Source organism: Misgurnus anguillicaudatus, chromosome 24, assembly GCF_027580225.2.
Source record: "Misgurnus anguillicaudatus chromosome 24, ASM2758022v2, whole genome shotgun sequence".
NCBI classification, from domain to species: Eukaryota; Metazoa; Chordata; class Actinopteri; order Cypriniformes; family Cobitidae; genus Misgurnus; species Misgurnus anguillicaudatus.
The window spans coordinates 41,075,526-41,095,723 of record NC_073360.2 but is presented as its reverse complement, the minus strand read 5'-3'; the positions used below and the strand labels follow the sequence as shown (position 1 = coordinate 41,095,723).

Genomic DNA, 20,198 nt, shown 5'->3' with positions numbered 1-20,198 from the left:
AAAAGTAACTTAAACGTAAAATAAACAGTACTTTCCAGTAAAAGTAACTAAGTAACACAATTAGTTACTTTTTTGGGGAGTAACTTCATATTGTAATGCATTACTTTTAAAAGTAACTTTCCCCAACACTGGTAATGTTATAGTTCTATGGCAATGTAAACATACTTGCATTATTTATAAGAGGTGTGATATCTTTATCTATGAAAATGAAACTAGTAGAGCATTACATAAAAATTTCAATAATGTGTCCATCAATAAATACATTTGTCTATAAAAAATAACTGCCCGATAGCTTTGGTTTGTCTTTTTTTTTTAGATTTCTTCCAGCTATTTTGGGGTTAGGAAGAACCAATAGATATAATAACCAAATATTTTTCTTTGAACATGAAGCAGTGTAATTTTCCACGTTTGTGTACAACAGGTTCCAGTTACACAGAATTAAATATTATGATGCAAACAACAAAAAAGCTCCTGTCGTCTCATCATCATCATCTTTGCTTCATCTTCTACTCTTCCATCTGTTGCTGTGTCATCTCTCACATACAAATATATAAACTCCTGGATGACAAACTTAAAGCTTTGTGTTGGCCTTATTTCTATATAACAGACAAAAACCAGTAAAGCAGTACATCAGTGACGTTTTGTATAGCAGGTTTGTAAATAATAATCTGGGTTCCTGCAAGTTTCTGTCTCATCTTAATATGAAAGAAATTATCCAGGTAACTGTGACCCTAATTGTTTGAGTTGATGGCTATTTGTTTATGCTTGGGCCATGGGTCTGAGTCGATGGTGAATGGTATTTCTATGATAATAAAATGGTCTGGGTGAGACAGTGAGTGAGATGGTAATGTTGATGGGATTAAGGGTTGGTGAAACTGAAGGATTGGGAGTGGCAGGGTTACTTCCTTTTAATGTTTTGATGTTTAATACTTTTAAAGTTGAGTGCTTTATTTTCAGTTTAGGGGACCGCCTGCTAAAATGGGTATAAATCCAATGTAGCTGTAAGTCAGACTTGGGCTTTGGCTCTATGCTCTGATTTGAAGATCGCATTCTGCAATAAAGACTACATATGTGTTCACTACTAAAACAAAACCAGACTAAAATGCAACATTTGTGAGACCTTTTGTTTAGGTGTTAAAATAACATAATCATAATGTTGGAAAGACGTTTAAAGAACGTCATGACCATACCAAAATACAACCAGTGTATACATTGGTTTAAATGTATCTCAGCTTTATTAATAGTGTTTTGTTTTATAATGGTAGGCAGGATTGGTAATTGGGCATAGCGGGCATTTTGTTTTTATTTAGGGTGTGGTTTTTAAAACGTTTATAAAATGTTGTGCTGCAACATTACCTAATTACAATTAAAATATAACATTGTAAAAACGTTTGTGTTTGTATTTTTAATCTGATTATAATCTCTTTGTCCTACGATGTTTATGACTTTAAAAGCTTGATGAAGTCTTTATTCTTCAGCTATTTTTTACCCTTCTTTTTTTAGTCATTCCTTTATACAATAGTTTGTGATGATTTATGGCCATAATTGAGACGCATACTTGTTTTACCAAATCCATTGTAAAGCAGTGAGCGTCTTCTCTCTCCAGTACAGCAGGAGGCGCTGCAGCTCTTTAGTCCGCACACATCAACTCACTAAAGAAAGAAAGAAAGAAAGGGCGCGCGTGTGATGTGTTTGTGTATCCTCAGTGTTTTTCTCTCTTGCGTGTTTCATTGAGTGTAAACAGAGTCTTGTCTTTGTGTATTTAAGTTTTGAGACGTTGAGTAGGAACTGATCTGTCCATCCATGCTGATATATTGATGATTTCATCACAGAAATCTCTCAGCTGAAGAAAGAGGTGGCGTTACTGGAGACAATGCTGAGGTCAAGAGGAGATTTAGCAATGAATCGAGAGGTTTGTATAGCTTAAACATCATTTACCTGAATCATACAACATCAAACCATTTCTAATCTTACTGTGTGTGTTGTGTTGTCAGGATGTGGATTGTTGTGAATCTTCAGTGTATGTGACTGATGATGGGAGTCTGGATTCAGTGTGGATGAGCAGAGATCAGAGCCGCACACCACAGACACTGCTGGACTCTAAACTCTCTGAAGAGAAATCCAGACACACACAGGACTCCGATCTCAGTCTGACTTTACTCTGTTATACTGAGTCAAAGCTCACAGACACTCAGGACACTACAGTGTGTGACAGTAAACAGAGCTTACAGGAGGATCAAACCTCCACAGAGTCTCTGGATTCTGTCTGTAACGCTGGAGAACAGCAGCAGATCCTGCAGACCAAACTGAAGATGTGTTCAGTTAAACTCATTGACTTCAAGAACCTCATGATGAAGATTAAAACTGAACCCACAGAAATTAAAACTGAACCCACAGAAATAAAAACTGAACCCACAGAAACCAAAACTGAACCCACAGAAGAGGAAGATCGAACTGAGGAAGATGATGATTTTATTCCATCAGGTATGTCTCCTTAATTATTGTTGTGTTTTTTCAGTCTCAAACTCACTAATCAAAAGACCAAAAAATGTAAGTACTAAAGGAGTTTAGGATATCTTTATTACTTATTGAGCAACAGGCATGACGTAGGCTTAAAGGGTTAGTTCAACCCATAATGATAAATCTTGTGTCGTTCTAAACCCCAAAGTGCTCTGATTATCTTCAGAAGACATTTTTAGATATTTTTGATAAAAGCTAGGAGCCCAGTAAACACAGAACGTTCCCTGTAGGTTGTTTAAGATATATGCGTACCACCCATGATTTTGCTGTTATATGTGAATTTGAAATATTTCTTAATAAAGCACCTTAAAACTTTTAACATGTGTGATACCAAAAACACTGTGGCTTATTGCTTTATTTTGGGGTGAATTATATCTTAAAAAGACTTTCATTTTAGAAGTGTCCTTATATAATGCAACAAGGATTGTGAAAGTCTCAAATTTTGGTTTATGTGATGTGCAATGACCTAGGGCTGTCGCGGTGAAGGAATTTTCCTTGCGGTGATTTTGTGTGGCTCACCAGAACAGTATGCTGTTTTACCGCCTTCATTTACTAAAATAAAATTATTTTTTAAATCCAGAACAATGAAGTGAACTAATGTAGAAGAAGGGTAGGCTACATGTATTTCCCCTGATGAAAAAAAAGAATAACACAAGCTTTACTACAGCTAAATATATTTTTGAGAAAACAAAAATAAATTGAAGAACATCATTTAGGCTTGTTAAGCGCAAATTATCAGAGCATCGGTCAATACAGAACACAGCAGTGTCTTAAAGAAATTAAAATTAGCCAGTATTTGTGCACCTGTAAATGTACAAAACGAATGCAATACAGAAGGCAATGCATAATAATTTAGGGCATTTTTAATAATTAGTAGATAAATTAACATGTATATATAAAGTATGAAAACGAATGTATCATTATTTTGGCTAAGTTAAGCTGGAGAGGTCATTTTTAGTCACACAGATTTGTCATCATTTCAGAACAAGCTTAAATGCTATCTATAATAACTTACATTATATGTGTCTTCCTTTGTCGAAAATATGTAGAAATATATGCGAGTAAAAAAGTAAAAAGCGGAAACGTTTAGTTTACGCGGAGCAAAGGAAAGGCTGTTAAAGAGTAACTAAAGCCTAAACCAACTTTTTTAAGTTAATGATCTGTAAAAAATAATGCTTTATTAGTGCTGTTCATTGATTTTAATAAGTTTTTTGACATTTGGATATAAAGTGTTTCAATACTGCAATATATGGTGTAAAAACGTCTGAGTGCTGCCCTCTTCAGGTTGAACAGTGGCTACTGCAGGTGATTTTTTTCTATTGGATGTTGGGTCCAAAAAATGACTCATTACGTAAGCAGGTTCAAGCTCACCACGCCCTTGTTACAATCTCACCACACACTTGGAACGAGCTTAGTTCGTCCCCTCTATCTTTGTTGGGATCTGCCCACTTTTCTTGCATTTTTCAAATATTGCCAGTGGGTGGAGTCAGGCTTTGACCAGGGATTTAGTTACGCTTTAATAAAGCAGACTCTCCGTGTATAGAGGATGTGATGAAACAGTCGAGTCGGCAGATGATCATCAATGTTTAAAATGTTTCACGCAGATACTGTTGAAAAAACTTGCTTATCTAAATGTCTAGGTGAAAGTCAAGTGTGCAGTAAATTCACAAAAGCAACCGCAGCGTTATGTTGCTGCATCCACGGAGCGGACGCACAAAGAAAAAAGACCTTTATAGGTTTTTTATGAGGTTTTGATGCTGGTAAGCAACCAGTTATATTTTGCCGTTATTTGGGTTGATCAGTTATATTAAAGTACTTTTAATAATAATAATTCGTTACATTTATATAGCGCTTTTCTCAGTGCTCAAAGCGCTTTTCATATGAATGGGGGAATCTCCTCAACCACCACCAATGTGCAGCATCCACCTGGATGATGCGACGGCAGCCATATTGCGCCAGAACGCATACCACACACCAGCTTATTAGTGGTGAGGAGACGGAGTGATATAGCCAATTAGTATGAGGGATGATTAGTAGGCCAATGGGCAAGTTTGGCCAGGATGCCGGGGCACACCCCTACTCTTTTTCGAAGGACATCCTGGGATTTTTAATGACCACAGAGAGTCAGGACCTCGGTTTAACGTCTCATCCGAAGGACGGTGCTTTTTTTGACAGTATACTGTCCCCGTCACTACACTGGGGTGTTAGGACCCACATAGACCACAGGGTGAGCACCCCCTGCTGGTCTCACTAACACCTCTACCAGCAGCAACCTGGTTTTCCCAGGTGGTCTCCCATCCAAGTACTGACCAGGCTCAGCCCTGCTTAGCTTCTGTGGGCAAGCTGTCTTGGGCTACAGGGTGATATGGCTGCCGGCAGTTGCGACCAACTTTTGCCGAATCCCGTAGGAAGGACAGCAAAAACATCAACAGATGCCTTGCTCGCGTTTCTCTGTTCCTCTTTTTAAATCAATGCTCTGTCGATATCTTTTAGAACAGACTCAATGTCAGAATCCACACATCTGAATTCTACAGCAGCAGCCACTTCGTTGTAAACAGATTCAACACACGCGCTCTTTGATGACGTGGTTACTGTTGATCATCTGTCCATCATCGTATAAAGCCCGCCCTGACAATTTGATTGGTTCGACCAGCTTTGGGTCTAGCATAGTAGCTCCTCAACGAAAAAACCCCAGACCGATCTTCCCGTTCTCAAAATAATGTGGGCGGGGCTAAGATCGGCTGGCACCCAGGCTAGAAAGGCGCGGTTGTTGCGGTTGCTTTTTTCCATGCGGTTGGTTGGGCTTGTCAGTAGCGTGGTAATGCGGTTACCGCGACAGTCCTACAATGACCCAGCTGTAATAAAAGGACGGACAGCCGTCTTCTGTCTATATGTGTGAATCTAGAAAAAGATACAGAATCTCAATTCTTCATCCTTCTTTGTGTAAATAAGAGTAAAATGACAATGTAATTGTTTCATATTTCTTTCAGATGTGAAGAGTGATTCATGTTTGGATATAGAAATAACGTCCTCAACATCAAAAGAGCGATTGACAGCACAAACTCTTTCCTGCATCACCTGTGGAAAGACATTCAGCTCACAGAGACTTTTAGAGAGACATGAGAGAAAACACACAGAACAGAAACTCTTGACCAGATCTGAGATCAGCTTTACTACCTTACAAGAGAAGAAACTTCATTCAGAAGACCACAGAGAGAAGAAGAAGAAGCAGAAGAAGAAGAAGAAGAAGCAGCAGAAGAAGAAGAAGAAGCAGTTTCACTGTGAGCAGTGTGGGAGGAGTTGTGTCTCTTCCTATAATCTAAATGTTCACATGAGGATACACAGCGGTGAAAGACCTTTCTACTGCACTGAATGTGGAAATTACTTCAAAACCAAAGACAATCTTAAAGTTCATCAGAGACTTCACACAGGAGAAAAACCTTATCACTGTAGTTTCTGTGGGAAGAGTTTTAGTAACCAGTCAAACTTAGTTAAGCACAAGAGACTCCATACAGGTGAAAAACCTTACAAATGCTCTCAATGTGACATGACGTTTACTTTTTCAACTAACTTAAATGACCATCAGAGAGTTCATACTGGGGAGAAACCTTATCTCTGTAGTGTCTGTGGGAGGAGTTTCAATCAACAAACTTCATTACTAAATCACAAGAGACATCATACAGGTGAAAAACCTTTCAAATGCTCTCAGTGTGACAAGACTTTTGTTTATTCAAGTCACTTCATATCCCATCAGAGAGTTCATACTGGAGAGAAACCTTTCGTCTGCGCTCACTGTGGGAAAAGCTTCTCTAATTCATCTCATTTAAGAGTTCATCAAAGAGTTCATACTGGAGAGAAACCTTACGTCTGCGCTCACTGTGGGAAGAGCTTCTCTAATTCATCTCATTTAAGAGGTCATCAGAGAGTTCATACTGGAGAGAAACCTTACGTCTGCGCTCACTGTGGGAAGAGCTTCTCTAGTTCATCTCATTTAAGAGTTCATCAGAGAGTTCATACTGGAGAGAAACCTTATCACTGTAGTGTCTGTGGGAAGAGTTTTAGTCAAAAGTCAAACTTACTTAAGCACAAGAGACTCCATACAGATGATAAACCCTCAGTGTGAGATGACGTTTGCTTAAATGGAAATTTCATCGATGGAAACATTCATCTTTGTTGAAAGCGGGTCATATTTGTAGTCGATATGTAAAATAAATTTAGAATTTTGTTCCTATTTGACCGAGAAAAGACAGAATGTGACTTTAGGGCAAATTTGTATGAAAAACTACAACTCCCACAATGCATCACAGTGCACAGCTCTGCAAGCCACTCCCATTAATTGGAACACCACTCAGATATGCTAGTGTGTATATAAATGCCACGTTAGTAAAACAAAGAAAATAGCCGCCGCTGTGTCTGACAGACATCAATCATAACTTACTTTTAAACGTGATGTTACATTGTGTTACACACAATAACACTCTTGTCTGGGGCCTCATTTATAAGGATCCTTACTAAAAGTCTACGTACTAAACGCCAAAAATAGCGTACGCACACAAGCAAGCAATATTCCTTTTATAAATCACGAATCACCTTAAAATGTGCGTACGTGAATCTGCCTCACATCCCGCCCTATACACGCCCATTTTAACCATAAATAGTCAATGCAAATCACCTCCTGAATGCTGATCCTCATATTAATGAGACTGGCATCCAATTGTTAGTTCGTAAGCTAAATGCACCCAGCCAATAAACACAAGCCATTGTCGTTATCCTCCAGCATTGAATGGATGCAGCATTACACACGAGTCACCGCAGCATTTATATATTTTTACAGCAATTATATACTGTAACACCTTGCCAAAATAACAGCATTAATTAGAGGTATCACTAAAATTAAATAGATATGTGTTTTCTGCTCCTTTTGTGCACGCCTCTGATATGCAGACTGTTCTCCAGCAGCACAAGCATTCTCCTCTGCTATACAAAAAGCAGACATATAAAAATGAATCATTTAAATTTAAAAACATAAATAGTCATTTCCTTTTTGCATTAACTTTTACACGTGAGAGTAATTATTAATTTTAATATAGGCGAACGCATGTTTCTTCATGCAGGTTTTCACATCATACTTAGGACTATTATAAGGCATAACACATTTTTTTTGTTTGGTTCCGGTTTCCGACCGACCCTGCCAATTTAGGTGAGACCCAAATTTATTTTATGAGCTTGGGGAAGAAATAATATACATTAAATTAATAAACAAATAAAAACTTTGAGCTAACAAACAAGGCAGCTATACGGTCGTTAACACAATCGTTCACACATCGTTGTCGTCACTTACAAAGGCACTGGTAACTTTTGGTGTGCATTCGATTCTGTTTCGTGCACAGTCAGCAACGTAATCTTTTGCCCCCGCCGAAAGTTGTAACTTACAGACAAAAATAGACAAGCTGAACAAAGATATGCAAGTGGGCTTTTCTCTTCCAGAGAGCACAAACCAAGGCTCGTTTTTGCTGACAGTAAGTGAATTATTTGAATTTACGGTATTTACCAGGGGTTGACATTAAAGCAACACTTTGTAGTTTCCGTGTAAAAAGGACTTACAGCTCCCCCATGTGGTTGAAAAGCGCAACAGTGCCTGGTATTAGACACTCTTCTGCAGGCAGGGGGGGCTGTGTTTCCTACCCTCCACCGCCACTTTCAGAGTGTGCTTGTAGCAGCTAGGAGGCTGCTCAGGTTGCAGCAACAGTACAATTTGTCCAGTTAAGAGTTGTTCTAGCACTGAAATAATTTTAGAGACATTATTTAAAGGTAAAAAACTACATAGTGTTGCTTTAACACCCGCCAAATGCGGGTAGATTTCGGCCGTGGCGGGTAAGACAGCAAATCCCACTAGCCACTTTGGCAGGTTGAATATAATTTTTTAATTGTAATTTTCTTAAAAGTTATGCGAAATGATAAACAATACGCAATGCGACACTGGGAAACTACAACTCCCATGAGCACTCTGCACCCAGCGCAACACACAGAGACCGTTTGTTGAGAGACGCGCACGCGATCAGCGGGGCGTTGCGGACCAAAGCGTCACTTTCCAGAGAGCGGGCGAGAGCTGATGAATTTGCGAATGCACAAGAGGACGCAGTCTGAGCGCATACACACTTCGGAAAAGATCAAACAATTGCATGGAAGTGATTGAAGAGATATAAATTGCGTGCACACGGTGTGAACACATTTCTATGATAATAAAATGGTCTGAGTGAGACAGTGGGTGAGATGGTAATGTTGATGGGATTAAGGGTTGGTGAGACTGAAGGATTGGGAGTGGCAGGGTTACATCCTTTTGTTTTTTTGATGTTCGATAATTTTAAAGTTGAGTGCTTTGTTTTTAGTTTGTCACATTTAGAATAGATTTTAAAGTATTGTTACTCGTTTATAAATCACTTCATGGCTTAGGACTCAAATACATGACAGATATGCTAACTGAATATAAACCTAACAGATTACTCAGATCATTAGGATCAAGTCAGTTAGAGATACCAAGGGTTCACTCAAAACAAGGTGCGTCAGCATTTATTTATTAATATGCCACCTCTAGCTGGAATCAGCTTCCAGAAGAGATCAGATGTGCTTCAACAGTAAACACTTTTAAATCTAGATTAAAAACACATCTGTTTAACTCTGCATTTACTGAATGAGCACTGTGCTGCTTCACACTGACTGCACGTTTAACTCAAGTCACTTTTACTCCTGTTTTATTCTTTTTAACATTTTAAACTGTTTTATTAAAATCACATTTATTTTCTTTAATTGTTATTTTAAATACTCATCTATCATTTTCGTGATCTTATCGTGTTTTTACATTTTCTTTTTTATATATTGTTTTCTCATTTCTGTGTAAAGCACTTTGAATGACCTCTGTGTATGAAATGTGCTATACAAATAAACTTGCCTTGCCTTGCCTTGCCTAGTTTAGGGGACTGCCTGCTAAAATGTGTATGAATGCAATGTAGGGCTGTAAGTCAGACTTGGGCTTGGGCTCTATGCTCTGATTTGAAGATCGCTTTCTGCAATAAAGACTAAAGCTCGAGGAAATCAAAGTCTTCTGGTCTTCACTAAAAGGTTTCCAACAAAAGAGAATGCAAAAACTGTTAAAATAAAATGTCCTCGCATCCCAAATATTGTCCACTACCAGAAATCATCACAAGCTATTGTATAAAGTAAAAACAAAATAAAAATAAGAGGAGGGGAAAATGTGCTAAAGAAAAAAAAAATAAAGAGAAAAAATCAATCTTTTAAAGACATAAAGATCAACAGAAAAACAGGAAAAAGACGATTATGATCAGATTAAGAATACAAGCACTAAACATTTTTACAACTTTACACAACGTTGTATTTGTAATTAGATAATGTTGCAGCACAACATAAAAACCACACCCTGAATTTAAAAACGTTGTCATTTTCTTTATGCAGTCAAAAAACTTAAATATCACATCTGTTCACTACGAAAACAAACCACACTAAAGTGCAACATTTGTGAGACCTTTTGTTTAATAACGTAATCATAATGTTGGAAAGACGTTCTTTTTGACTTTTAAATCTTGATGTTCTGTCTTTATTCTTCAGCAATTATTTTCCCACCCCTTCTTTTTATTTAGTCATTACTTTATACAATAGTTTGTGATGATTTCTGGCCATAATTGAGACGCCTAGTTGTTTTACTAAATCCATTGTAAAGCATGAGCGTCTTCTGTCTCCAGTACAGCAGGAGGCGCTGCAGCTCTTTAGTCCGCAAATAAACTCACGAAAGAAAGAAAGAAATAAAGAAAGAAAGAAAGAAAGCAAGCAAGCGGCGCGTGAGATGTGTTTGTGTATCCTCACAGTTTTTCTCTCTTGCGTGTTTCATTGAGTGTAGACAGAGTCTTGTCTTTGTGTATTAAGTGTTGAGACGTTGAGTAGGAACTGATCTGTCAATGCTGGATATATTGATGATTTCATCACAGAAATCTCTCAGCTGAAGAAAGAGGTGACGTTACTGGAGACAAAGCTGACGTTAAGAGGAGATTTAGCAATGAAACGAGAGGTTTGTACAGTTTAAACATCATTTACCTGTATCATACAACATTAAATAATTTCTAATCTTACTGTCTGTGTGTGTTGTGTTGTCAGGATGTGGATTGTTGTGAATCTTCAGTGTATGTGACTGATGATGGGAGTCTGGATTCAGTGTGGATGAGCAGAGATCAGAGCCGCACACCACAGACACTGCTGGACTCTAAACTCTCTGAAGAGAAATCCAGACACACACAGGACTCCGATCTCAGTCTAACTTTACTCTGTTATACTGAGTCAAAGCCCACAGACACTCAGGACACTACAGTGTGTGACAGTAAACAGAGCTTACAGGAGGATCAAACCTCCACAGAGTCTCTGGATTCTGTCTGTAACGCTGGAGAACATCAACAGATCCTGCAGACCAAACTGAAGATGTGTTCAGTTAAACTCATCGACTGCACGAACCTCATGATGAAGATTAAAACTGAACCCACAGAAATCAAAACTGAACCCACAGAAATCAAAACTGAACCCACAGAAGATCGCACTGAGGAAAATGATGATTTTATTCCATCAGGTATGTCTCCTTAATTATTGTTGTTGTGTTTTTAACATTTTTAACTGTCATGGTTTGGGTTTTCAGTCACAAACTCATTAATCAAAAGACCAAAACATTTATTTACTAAAATGTTAAAGGATTATTGCGCAACAAGCATGTAGGCTTAAATGTTTAGTTCACCCCAAAATGATAATTCTATCATAAATCACTTACTCACGTGTCGTCCTAAACCCACAAGTGCTTTGATTCTCTTCAGAACACATTTTTGGATATTTTTGATTGAGTTCAGGGGGCTTCTGCCTGTCCCATTGACTTTAGTTGGTTTTACAATCCTTTCCCCAGAGAGGTAATGGAGGACATCTCAAAAAAGGTCCATCAGTCATTCAGTAATATAATAATATTCTAAAGTGAAGAGAATACTTTTGTACCCACAGCAGAGAAACCAAAACAAACACTTTTATTTAATAATTTGTTCTCCTCCTCCCACGTCATCTGCTGACATAGTTAGCAATGTTTTTGTTTTTATCAGCATTTTTATTTAAGCCATTATGCAAACATTTAAGCCATTATGCAAACAATACTTAAACTTATCAGTACTTATCAGTGTATTCTGTACGCTGGCAACTCCATCAGCAGGTGCCTTCAGCAGCATGTCTGGTCATCATGAACATGCTCTGAATAACCAAGGTGGGGAACAAATTGTGGAATGAAATGAATTGTTTTGTTTTCTTTGCGCACAAAAGTGTTCTCATTTATTCATAATTTTTTTTGTTGAATGAATGATGGACCTATTGACGTTGTCCTTGATTATTTTCTGAGGAAAAGAATTGTGAAACTAACAATGGGACAGATAGAAGCCTACTGGTTTTAATGAAAAATATCTAAAAATGTGTTCTGAAGAGAATTGGAGCCATGGGGTTTAGAACCACTCACAAATAATCATGCATTACTTTATATGTTTTGTCTTTATCAATCACTTATCGAACGGTCATTATCGTTTTATTGGGTAAATTTATAGAAAATTAGAATTAGAAAATTAACATTATCGAATTATCGCCAGCACCACAATATATAAACTGGGGATGTGCATTTATGTCTCTCTTTTTTATTTCTAGACTAAAATAAATGTAAGAGCTGTCCAAACTGAAAACAACTTGCACTGACATATTTTAAAATACATCAGTGCCCTTTGTTTTGCCTAACATGCGCACAAGTAATGTTTTTAGTACAGCATGATTGTTAAAACTAGTTATATTTCCTAATTAAACGAAGTCCTAGTCCTGGTTTAAGGTAATCCTTGTCCTGGAAACCCCCCTTTGATTTTTAAATATGAGATTATATGAGGGAATTTGTGAAGGCGCCTGTACATTTTGCATCTGACTGACTGTATTTTCGTCCTACTGAAGTAAATCCCCAAATCACTGCATCCTTTTTAATCATAGTGCCTCGTGATGCGAGGTGTGTTCAGCTTCAAAGCATTCTGCGTATCGTCGGGTTGCCGAGGAGCGGACTTTATCTGTTTGTTTTTGAATCGTGTATGGTAACGTTGCTGATGTCATACGCCGGTCTGTTAAGCTCAACACAACGTCAAACACGCACCCAGTCTCTACTTCCCCAGGCGCTTGTAATGCTAACCACCAGACATCCAAATGCCATAACCACAAAAAAAAACCCCACATGATCATCGTTTTCGTGATTAAACATCAATGCCATGTTCGAGTACTCAAGCAATCAAGTACTCGTGCTCATCCCTAATATAAACTACAACCCCAAAACAGAAAAAGTTGGGACAAAGTAGAAATTGTGAGTAAAAAAGGAATGGAATAATTTACAAATCTCATAAACTTATATTTTATTCACAGTAGAATATAGATAACATATCAAATGTTGAAAGTAAGATATTTTGAAATGGCATGCCAAATATTGGCTCATTTTGGATTTCATGAGAGCTACACATTCCAAAAAAAGTTGGGACAGGTAGCAATAAGAGGCCAGAAAAGTTAAATGTGCATATAAGGAACAGCTGGAGGAGGACCAATGTTTAGGAATAGGAATGTTGTCCTATTCTTGTCTATTACAGGCTTCTAGTTGCTCAACTGTCTTAAGTCTTCTTTGTCGCATCTTCCGCTTTATGATGCACCAAATCTTTTCTTTGGGTGAAAGATCTGGACTGCAGGCTGGCCATTTCAGTTCTCAGATCCTTCTTCTACGCAGTCTTGATGTTATAATTGATGCAGTATGTGGTCTGGCATTGTCATGTTGGAAAATGCAAGGTCTTCCCTGAAAGAGACGACGTCTGAATGGGATCAAATGTGTCTAGAACTTGGATAAACCTTTCAGCATTGATGGTGCCTTTCCAGATGTGTAAGCTGCCCATGCCACACGCACTCATGCAACCCCAAACCATCAGAGATGCAAGTTTCTGAAATGAGCGCTAAAAACAACTTGGGTTGTCATTGTCCTCTTTAGTCCGGATGAAATGGCGTCCCAGTTTTCTAAAAAGAACTTCAAATTTTGATTTGTTGGACCACAGAACAGTTTTCCACTTTACCAAAGTCCATTTTAAATGACCCTTGCCCAGGGAAAACGCCTGTGCTTCTGGATCATATTTAGATATGGCTTCTTTTTTGACCTATAGAGTTTTAGCTGGCAACAGCGAATGACAAGGTGGATTGTGTTCACTGACAATGTTTTCTGGAAGTATTCCTGAGCCCATGTTATTATTTCCATTACAGTAGCATTCTTGTATGTGATGCAGTGCTGTCTTAGGGCCCGAAGATCACGGGCATCTGGTATGGTTTTCCGGTCTTGACCCTTACGCACAGAGATTGTTCCAGATTCTCTGAATCTTTGAATGATATTATGCACTGTAGATGATGATAACTTCAATCTCATTGCAATTTTTCTCTGAGAAACTCAGAAAACTATTTTTCGCTGCAGCATTGGGGGAATTGGTGATTCTCTGCCCATCTTGACCTCTGAGAGACACTGCCACTCTGAGAGGCTCTTTTTATACCCAATCATGTTGCCAATTGACCTAATAAGTTGCAAATTGGTCTTTCAACTGTTCCTTATATATACATCAAAATCTTCCGGCCTCTCACCGCTACCCGTCCCAACCTTTTTGGAATGTGCAGCTCCCACGAGATCCAAAATGTGCCAATATTTGGCATGACATTTCAAAACATCCCACCTTCAACACTTGATATGCCATCCATATTCTACTGTGAACAAAATACAAGCTTATGAGATTTGTAAATTATTCCATTCCTTTTTTACTCACAATTTCTACTGTGTCCCAACTTTTTCTGTTTTGGGGTTGTATAACTAGTAGTATAATCTCCTACTAATAATAAACTATCCAACACTCTGCTTCTACTACTCCTGACACCTATCTGACACTAAAATGCCACAACCACCCACAAGGTGGCGCGAGTTTTGTTTGTCATTGGTCACGTGATTTCTACATTAACAACACATGCCCTGAATCAAGGCTTCATCTAGCATGCCCATTTAGTCCAACATTATCTGTCTGCACAGGCGGAGGCTGCAGTTTCAGGACCGCAGTTTCAGGACCGCAGTTTTAGGACCCTCGTTTTTTTTTTAACAGCGCCATCTAGCGAAACTGTAGCCTCTGGTGGTGCAGGCAGATGCTACTCTAACAAAGTGCCACATATGCAGTATATTCACCCAATTTAAACTACTTTTAAAGTTTTAGATGTTTTTAAAGGTTTATTACACAAAAATACTGCTTTCTTTATTGAAATTAAATCTGATTTTTAGGAATGTTAAGTAATTATTGGCTCTACGTTGCATTATTTAATAACTCATCGAGTAAGATAAACAAGGAATCTTGTATTTTTAGCCTTTTTAGTCAATCACATATTCAAGTACAAAGGGAATACACAAGGATGACTCTGGGGGTAGATTTAAAATTTGTGTATTTATAAAATTATATATTGCAACAGTTGAATTTGAACACACACAAAAAAATTGAGTAACACTTTACAATAAGGTTCATTAGTTAACATTAGTTAATGTATTAACTAACATGAACAAACCATAAGCAAAACATTTGTTACAGTATTTATTAACCTTAATCTTTATTAAGCTAAATAAAGCTTTTAATTGTTTTTTCATGTTCATTCACAATTCATTAACTAACTACTATCAAGTATTACTAATTGTTGAAATTAACAAATATTAATAAATGCAGTGCAGTTTATTATTAGTCCATGCAACTAATGTAGTTAACTAGTGTTAACTGATTAACCTTATTGTAAAGTGTTACCCAAATTTGTTCATGATGTGAACAACATAAGAACTGCATGGACAACGTCTTCACTCCTAAGTGAGAGAAAGATAAAGAAATTAATGAAACCAGGAACATTTAGTTGAACGTTCAACAACTCTTTAATTTTTTATTTCAAACTTTAAAGATCTTAGTCACCACAGAGCACACACATTATATATGGTATAAAATTATATCAATCTTATCTAGGTAATGTTCATATTAGTATTGCATACTGTTCATAACAGGATCAAAGATTCTTGAAACATTCATGTCAATAAAGCACATCTGAGCAGATAAAAAATAATAATAGAGAGAGATAGATAAATATAAATATTAAATATTTAAAGCACACATTGTGATGTATGCAGCAGCAACTGGATGCTCTCCCCTCTTTTTTTCAATTGTTTGTCTATGATTCGATTAAATTCCTCCACTTCACTGAAATAGTACATAAAGAACATAATCACTGATTAACAAAAATGCTGTTAAAAAGTGGTACACAACACAGTACATGACACAATCTAACACGTGGTATTTTAACAGTCAATTATTATGATGGCCTACTGTTATGTCTGACTATAAAAATGTCACATGTCTCAATCAACATTAAAACCACATCTTAAAGAGACATACTCATAACATGTATTGTGTGGTAACGTCAAAAAGGCTTTAACTGACTGTGAGCATGTGACAGTTAAAACATATTTATTTTATTTTAACTATTAAAAAAAACTAGTAACTAACAAGGTTTTAAAACCAGCGTAATACAGTTTTCATGTACTTACACTAAGTCAACACACGCTTTCATGCAACAGTTTAATTAAACGAATGTGCTTACAAGTCATTTACAGCATTATTCTATGTAAAGCACGTTGAATGACCTCTGTGTATGAAATGTGCTACACAAATAAACGTGCCCTACCATATAACGTATGATGGATATGCCTTCAAGACTATTTAGCAAATCACAATCACTTTGGCTATAATGTTCAAATAAAAATTGATTCACACTTGATACTCACACACTGCTTGTCATCCATCTTTGTTGGTCCTCTAGTTCGCTAGGTGGCGTTGTCACTAAAAACCTAGGGTCGTATAACTGCGGTCCCGAAACTGCAGCCTCCGCTTATGCAGGCAGATGCTACTCATTTATTCTCCACATCATGGGCGTAGATTTAGGGTGGGACGCTAGGGACATGTCCTTACCAATATTCAGGGAAGACTGAATTGTCCCTAGCAATAATTTCGACCAAAATTAATCTATTTACATATAACCACTGATGTCCGTCTTATTCTTGTGTTTTCTATTTTTTACTTATTATATTTTTTTCAGGAATCATTTAAATGAGATTAGAAATCTTTTGCAATCCCGTTCTGTAAAAATAACGCACTATGTGGTACACAAACGGTTAACAGCTTTCGTTCTCTGCAATGCCCGCCTCCGTAACTCACATCGCTAATATGATTGGATTAGCATTTCTTGAGTCCCGCCTCTCTAACTCACATCACTTCATAGCTTTTCTTTACTCGCTACGTGTGATAGGATGGTTTCACTTTGTACAACGCGCCAAAGTTCACTCAACAAGACGCGCGTGATTATTCGGGCTACAGGTAAGTGAGGAAGAAAGTATTATTATACCCACTGTAACTGTTTCATGCACAAAATACAGAACAAGTTATGTCAGATAATGATTCAAGGACAGTGTTTTCACCAATACATGACAATCCCATGTTAACCTAAGGAGTTGCAAACGTATGTCAACCTTTTATAAATGGGGTGGCAAGGTTATTTAGGGGGTTCCTAAATCCATGAAAGAAAATAACCCCAACATGGTAAAAACATGAATTCATGTCATGATTGCTGAATACTTTACACAGATGTAGACATAATGTAAGGTTGCATTTTACACTTAAACTATTTTTTTCACACTGATTAACTGTCTGTTAATGAAAAGAAGATTTAATGTGAACTACAGAAACGTTAATAAACGTTGTTCAGGAAACAGCATGATATACATACCAACTTCAACACTGGGATTTTTTTGGCAAAATTAAATTAAGAATTAAATATTAATTGCATATTCTTCAATGTTATAAAGTAAATATGGATTCATATATGTTACAAAGTGATTTTCTTTTTTTTTTTTGACAAAGACTTTAACAGTTACTGTTTATTAGGCTCTAGGACATAACGAATTGTTTATTATAGTACATTAAATTTGGGATGGCACCGGGGGTGGCGAGTCAGATGTCACTGAGTAACGTGCATACTGAGTTGTCTGTTGTTTATGTCAAGTAAACGGAGATAAACAGTTTTTGCAATGCAACCATTTTATTTATGTCCCCACCAATGCCAGAATCAAACCTACGCCCTTGCTCCACATGCACTCCAAACACTTGCTTCACATATCCCATCACTAGCAATGACCCAGCTGTAATAACAGGACTGACACCTGTCTTCTGTCTATATGTGTGAATCCAGAAAAAGATACAGCATCTCAAATCTTCATTCTTCTTTGTGTAAATAAGAGTGTAAAGACAATTTAATTGTTTCATGTTTCTTTCAGATGTGAAGAGTGATTCATGTTTGGATATAGAAATAACGTCCTCAACATCAAAAGAGCGACTGACAGCACAAACTCTTTCCTGCATCACCTGTGGAAAGACATTCAGCTCACAGAGACTTTTAGAGAGACATGAAAGAAAACACACAGAACAGAAACTCTTCACCAGATCTGAGATCAGCTTTACTACCTTACAAGAGAAGAAACTTCATTCAGAAGACCACAGAGAGAAGAAGAAGAAGAAGAAGAAGAAAAAGAAGCAGTTTAACTGTGAACAGTGTGGGAAGATTTGTGTCTCTTCCTCTAAACTAAATGTTCACATGAGGACACACAGTGATGAAAAGCCTTTCAACTGCACTGAATGTGGAAAATACTTCAAAACCAAAGACAATCTTAAAGTTCATCAGAGACTTCATACTGGAGAAAAACATTATCACTGTAGTGTCTGTGGGAAGAGTTTTAGTCACTGCAATAACTTTCTTAATCACAAGAGAACTCATACAGGTGAAAAACCTTTCAAATGCTCTCAGTGTGACATGTCGTTTGCTTGTTTAAGTAACTTAATAGTTCATCAGAGAGTTCATACTGGAGAGAAACCTTATCACTGTAGTGTCTGTGAGAAGAGTTTTAGTCAACGGGTTTCATTACTAAATCACATGAGAATTCATACAGGTGAAAAACCTTTCAAATGCTCTCAATGTGACAAGACGTTTACTTATTCAAGTAACTTAAAAGTTCATCAGAGAGTTCACACTGGAGAGAAACCTCATCACTGTAGTGTCTGTGGGAAGAGTTTTAGTCACTGCAATAACTTACTTAATCACAAGAGAACTCATACAGGTGAAAAACCTTTCAAATGCTCTCAGTGTGACATGTCGTTTGCTTGTTTAAGTAACTTAATAGTTCATCATAGAGTTCACTCTGGAGAGAAACCTTATCACTGTAGTGTCTGTGAGAAGAGTTTTAGTCAACGGGTTTCATTACTAAAGCACCAGAGAGTTCATACAGGTGAAAAACCTTTCAAATGCTCTCAATGTGACAAGACGTTTACTTATTCAAGTAACTTAAAAGTCCATCAGAGAGTTCATATTAGAGAGAAATTTTAACACTGTAATGTAATGTTCTGCGGTGAGACTAAAAGAATGATAATAAAGTAAGTCATGTTGTGAAGTGAATCATGCTTTCTAAATCTTTTACATAATGAGCTCTAAACATTACAAAAATTGGCAACGATGTCTGCATCTGTACCTATGCCTGCATTTTTTCTGCCAACGGTCAGAGAGCCCACTGTTTCATTTTCTACATGGAAGAAAATCTTCCAAAATTACTTGTTATCAGAGAATGGGGTGATGCATGGCCTGATGCCAGAGTTTGTGCAGTTTTGTTACATTAGTTGTTTCTCAATGTCAGATACGATTTCTCAGAAACCAGAATTTCGAGGATGCTACGTCATCGACATCCGTTGAAGGACTGTTCCAATGTCGAGGATCCTCGGATTTCAACCAAGGAGTCCATCGTTTAAAAAATATCCCATATACAGGAAAGGATGCATATGTGTAGCCTTCGCGCTCTCAAATCACCCACAATCCTATGCATGCAGCACCGAAAGCAGACCTTTTCACTGACGTAATGACAGGCACTTGCTAGAGTGTTCCATTTAGCCTCGCCTAACCTCTGAAGGAAGTGACTTGGAAGGACCAGTCCTGCCAAAGAAGTATCCTTGACATTGAGAAACAGCTATCATCTCTGTACGGAGGGCCAGATACCTTTTTACACACTGCCAAACGGTGGTACAACTTATGATGAAGCCATGGCCGCTCTTTCTAATTGTGGTGCTTCCAAGTAGAATTGGAAGTACCGCAATGAAACAAAATACCAGTTGAATTGATTGTGGATACAGGATCAAGTGTTATCATGCCTGAGACATTGTTCATGAAACATTTTGCAAATTGTGAAGGAACCTCAAGTAAGATTAGTCTCATGCTCATGTGAGCACTTACCAATCTTGTGCTGTTATTCTGCCAATTTCTGTGTGGTTAAAACCACTTTTGGCATGGACATTTTAAAGCCTTAAACAAAGGCTTTTTGCACTATGTACATATTGGAGTACACTCATGGAGATCGCTCTTGCCAGGCGACCTTCGAAGAACGAACTCAGAAGGTTGCAAGAACACAGAACGCACTTGTGAGAATTGAGAGGTGTGCAATC

The 20,198-nt window shown here is 37.5% G+C and overlaps 1 protein-coding gene across 3 annotated transcripts; it reads left to right on the top strand.

Moving 5' to 3' along the window:
* The first annotated feature begins 1,647 nt into the window (after positions 1–1,647).
* LOC129437409 (uncharacterized) lies at positions 1,648–19,190 on the top strand. Of its 3 annotated transcripts, none has more exons than XM_073862511.1 (3): positions 1,648–1,912; positions 1,995–2,484; positions 5,511–6,751. In XM_073862511.1, exons 1-3 carry the CDS (start codon positions 1,874–1,876, stop codon positions 6,641–6,643), a joined length of 1,662 nt encoding a protein of 553 aa, XP_073718612.1. In that variant the 5' UTR covers positions 1,648–1,873; the 3' UTR covers positions 6,644–6,751. The 3 variants fall into 3 exon arrangements, with proteins under 3 accessions (XP_073718612.1, XP_073718613.1, XP_073718614.1); XM_073862512.1 differs by lacking the exon at positions 5,511–6,751 and adding an exon at positions 17,993–19,190 and having other exon boundaries at positions 1,651–1,912; XM_073862513.1 differs by lacking the exons at positions 1,648–1,912; positions 1,995–2,484 and adding exons at positions 10,687–11,149; positions 17,993–19,190 and having other exon boundaries at positions 6,639–10,600.
* Positions 19,191–20,198: the final 1,008 nt, after the last annotated feature.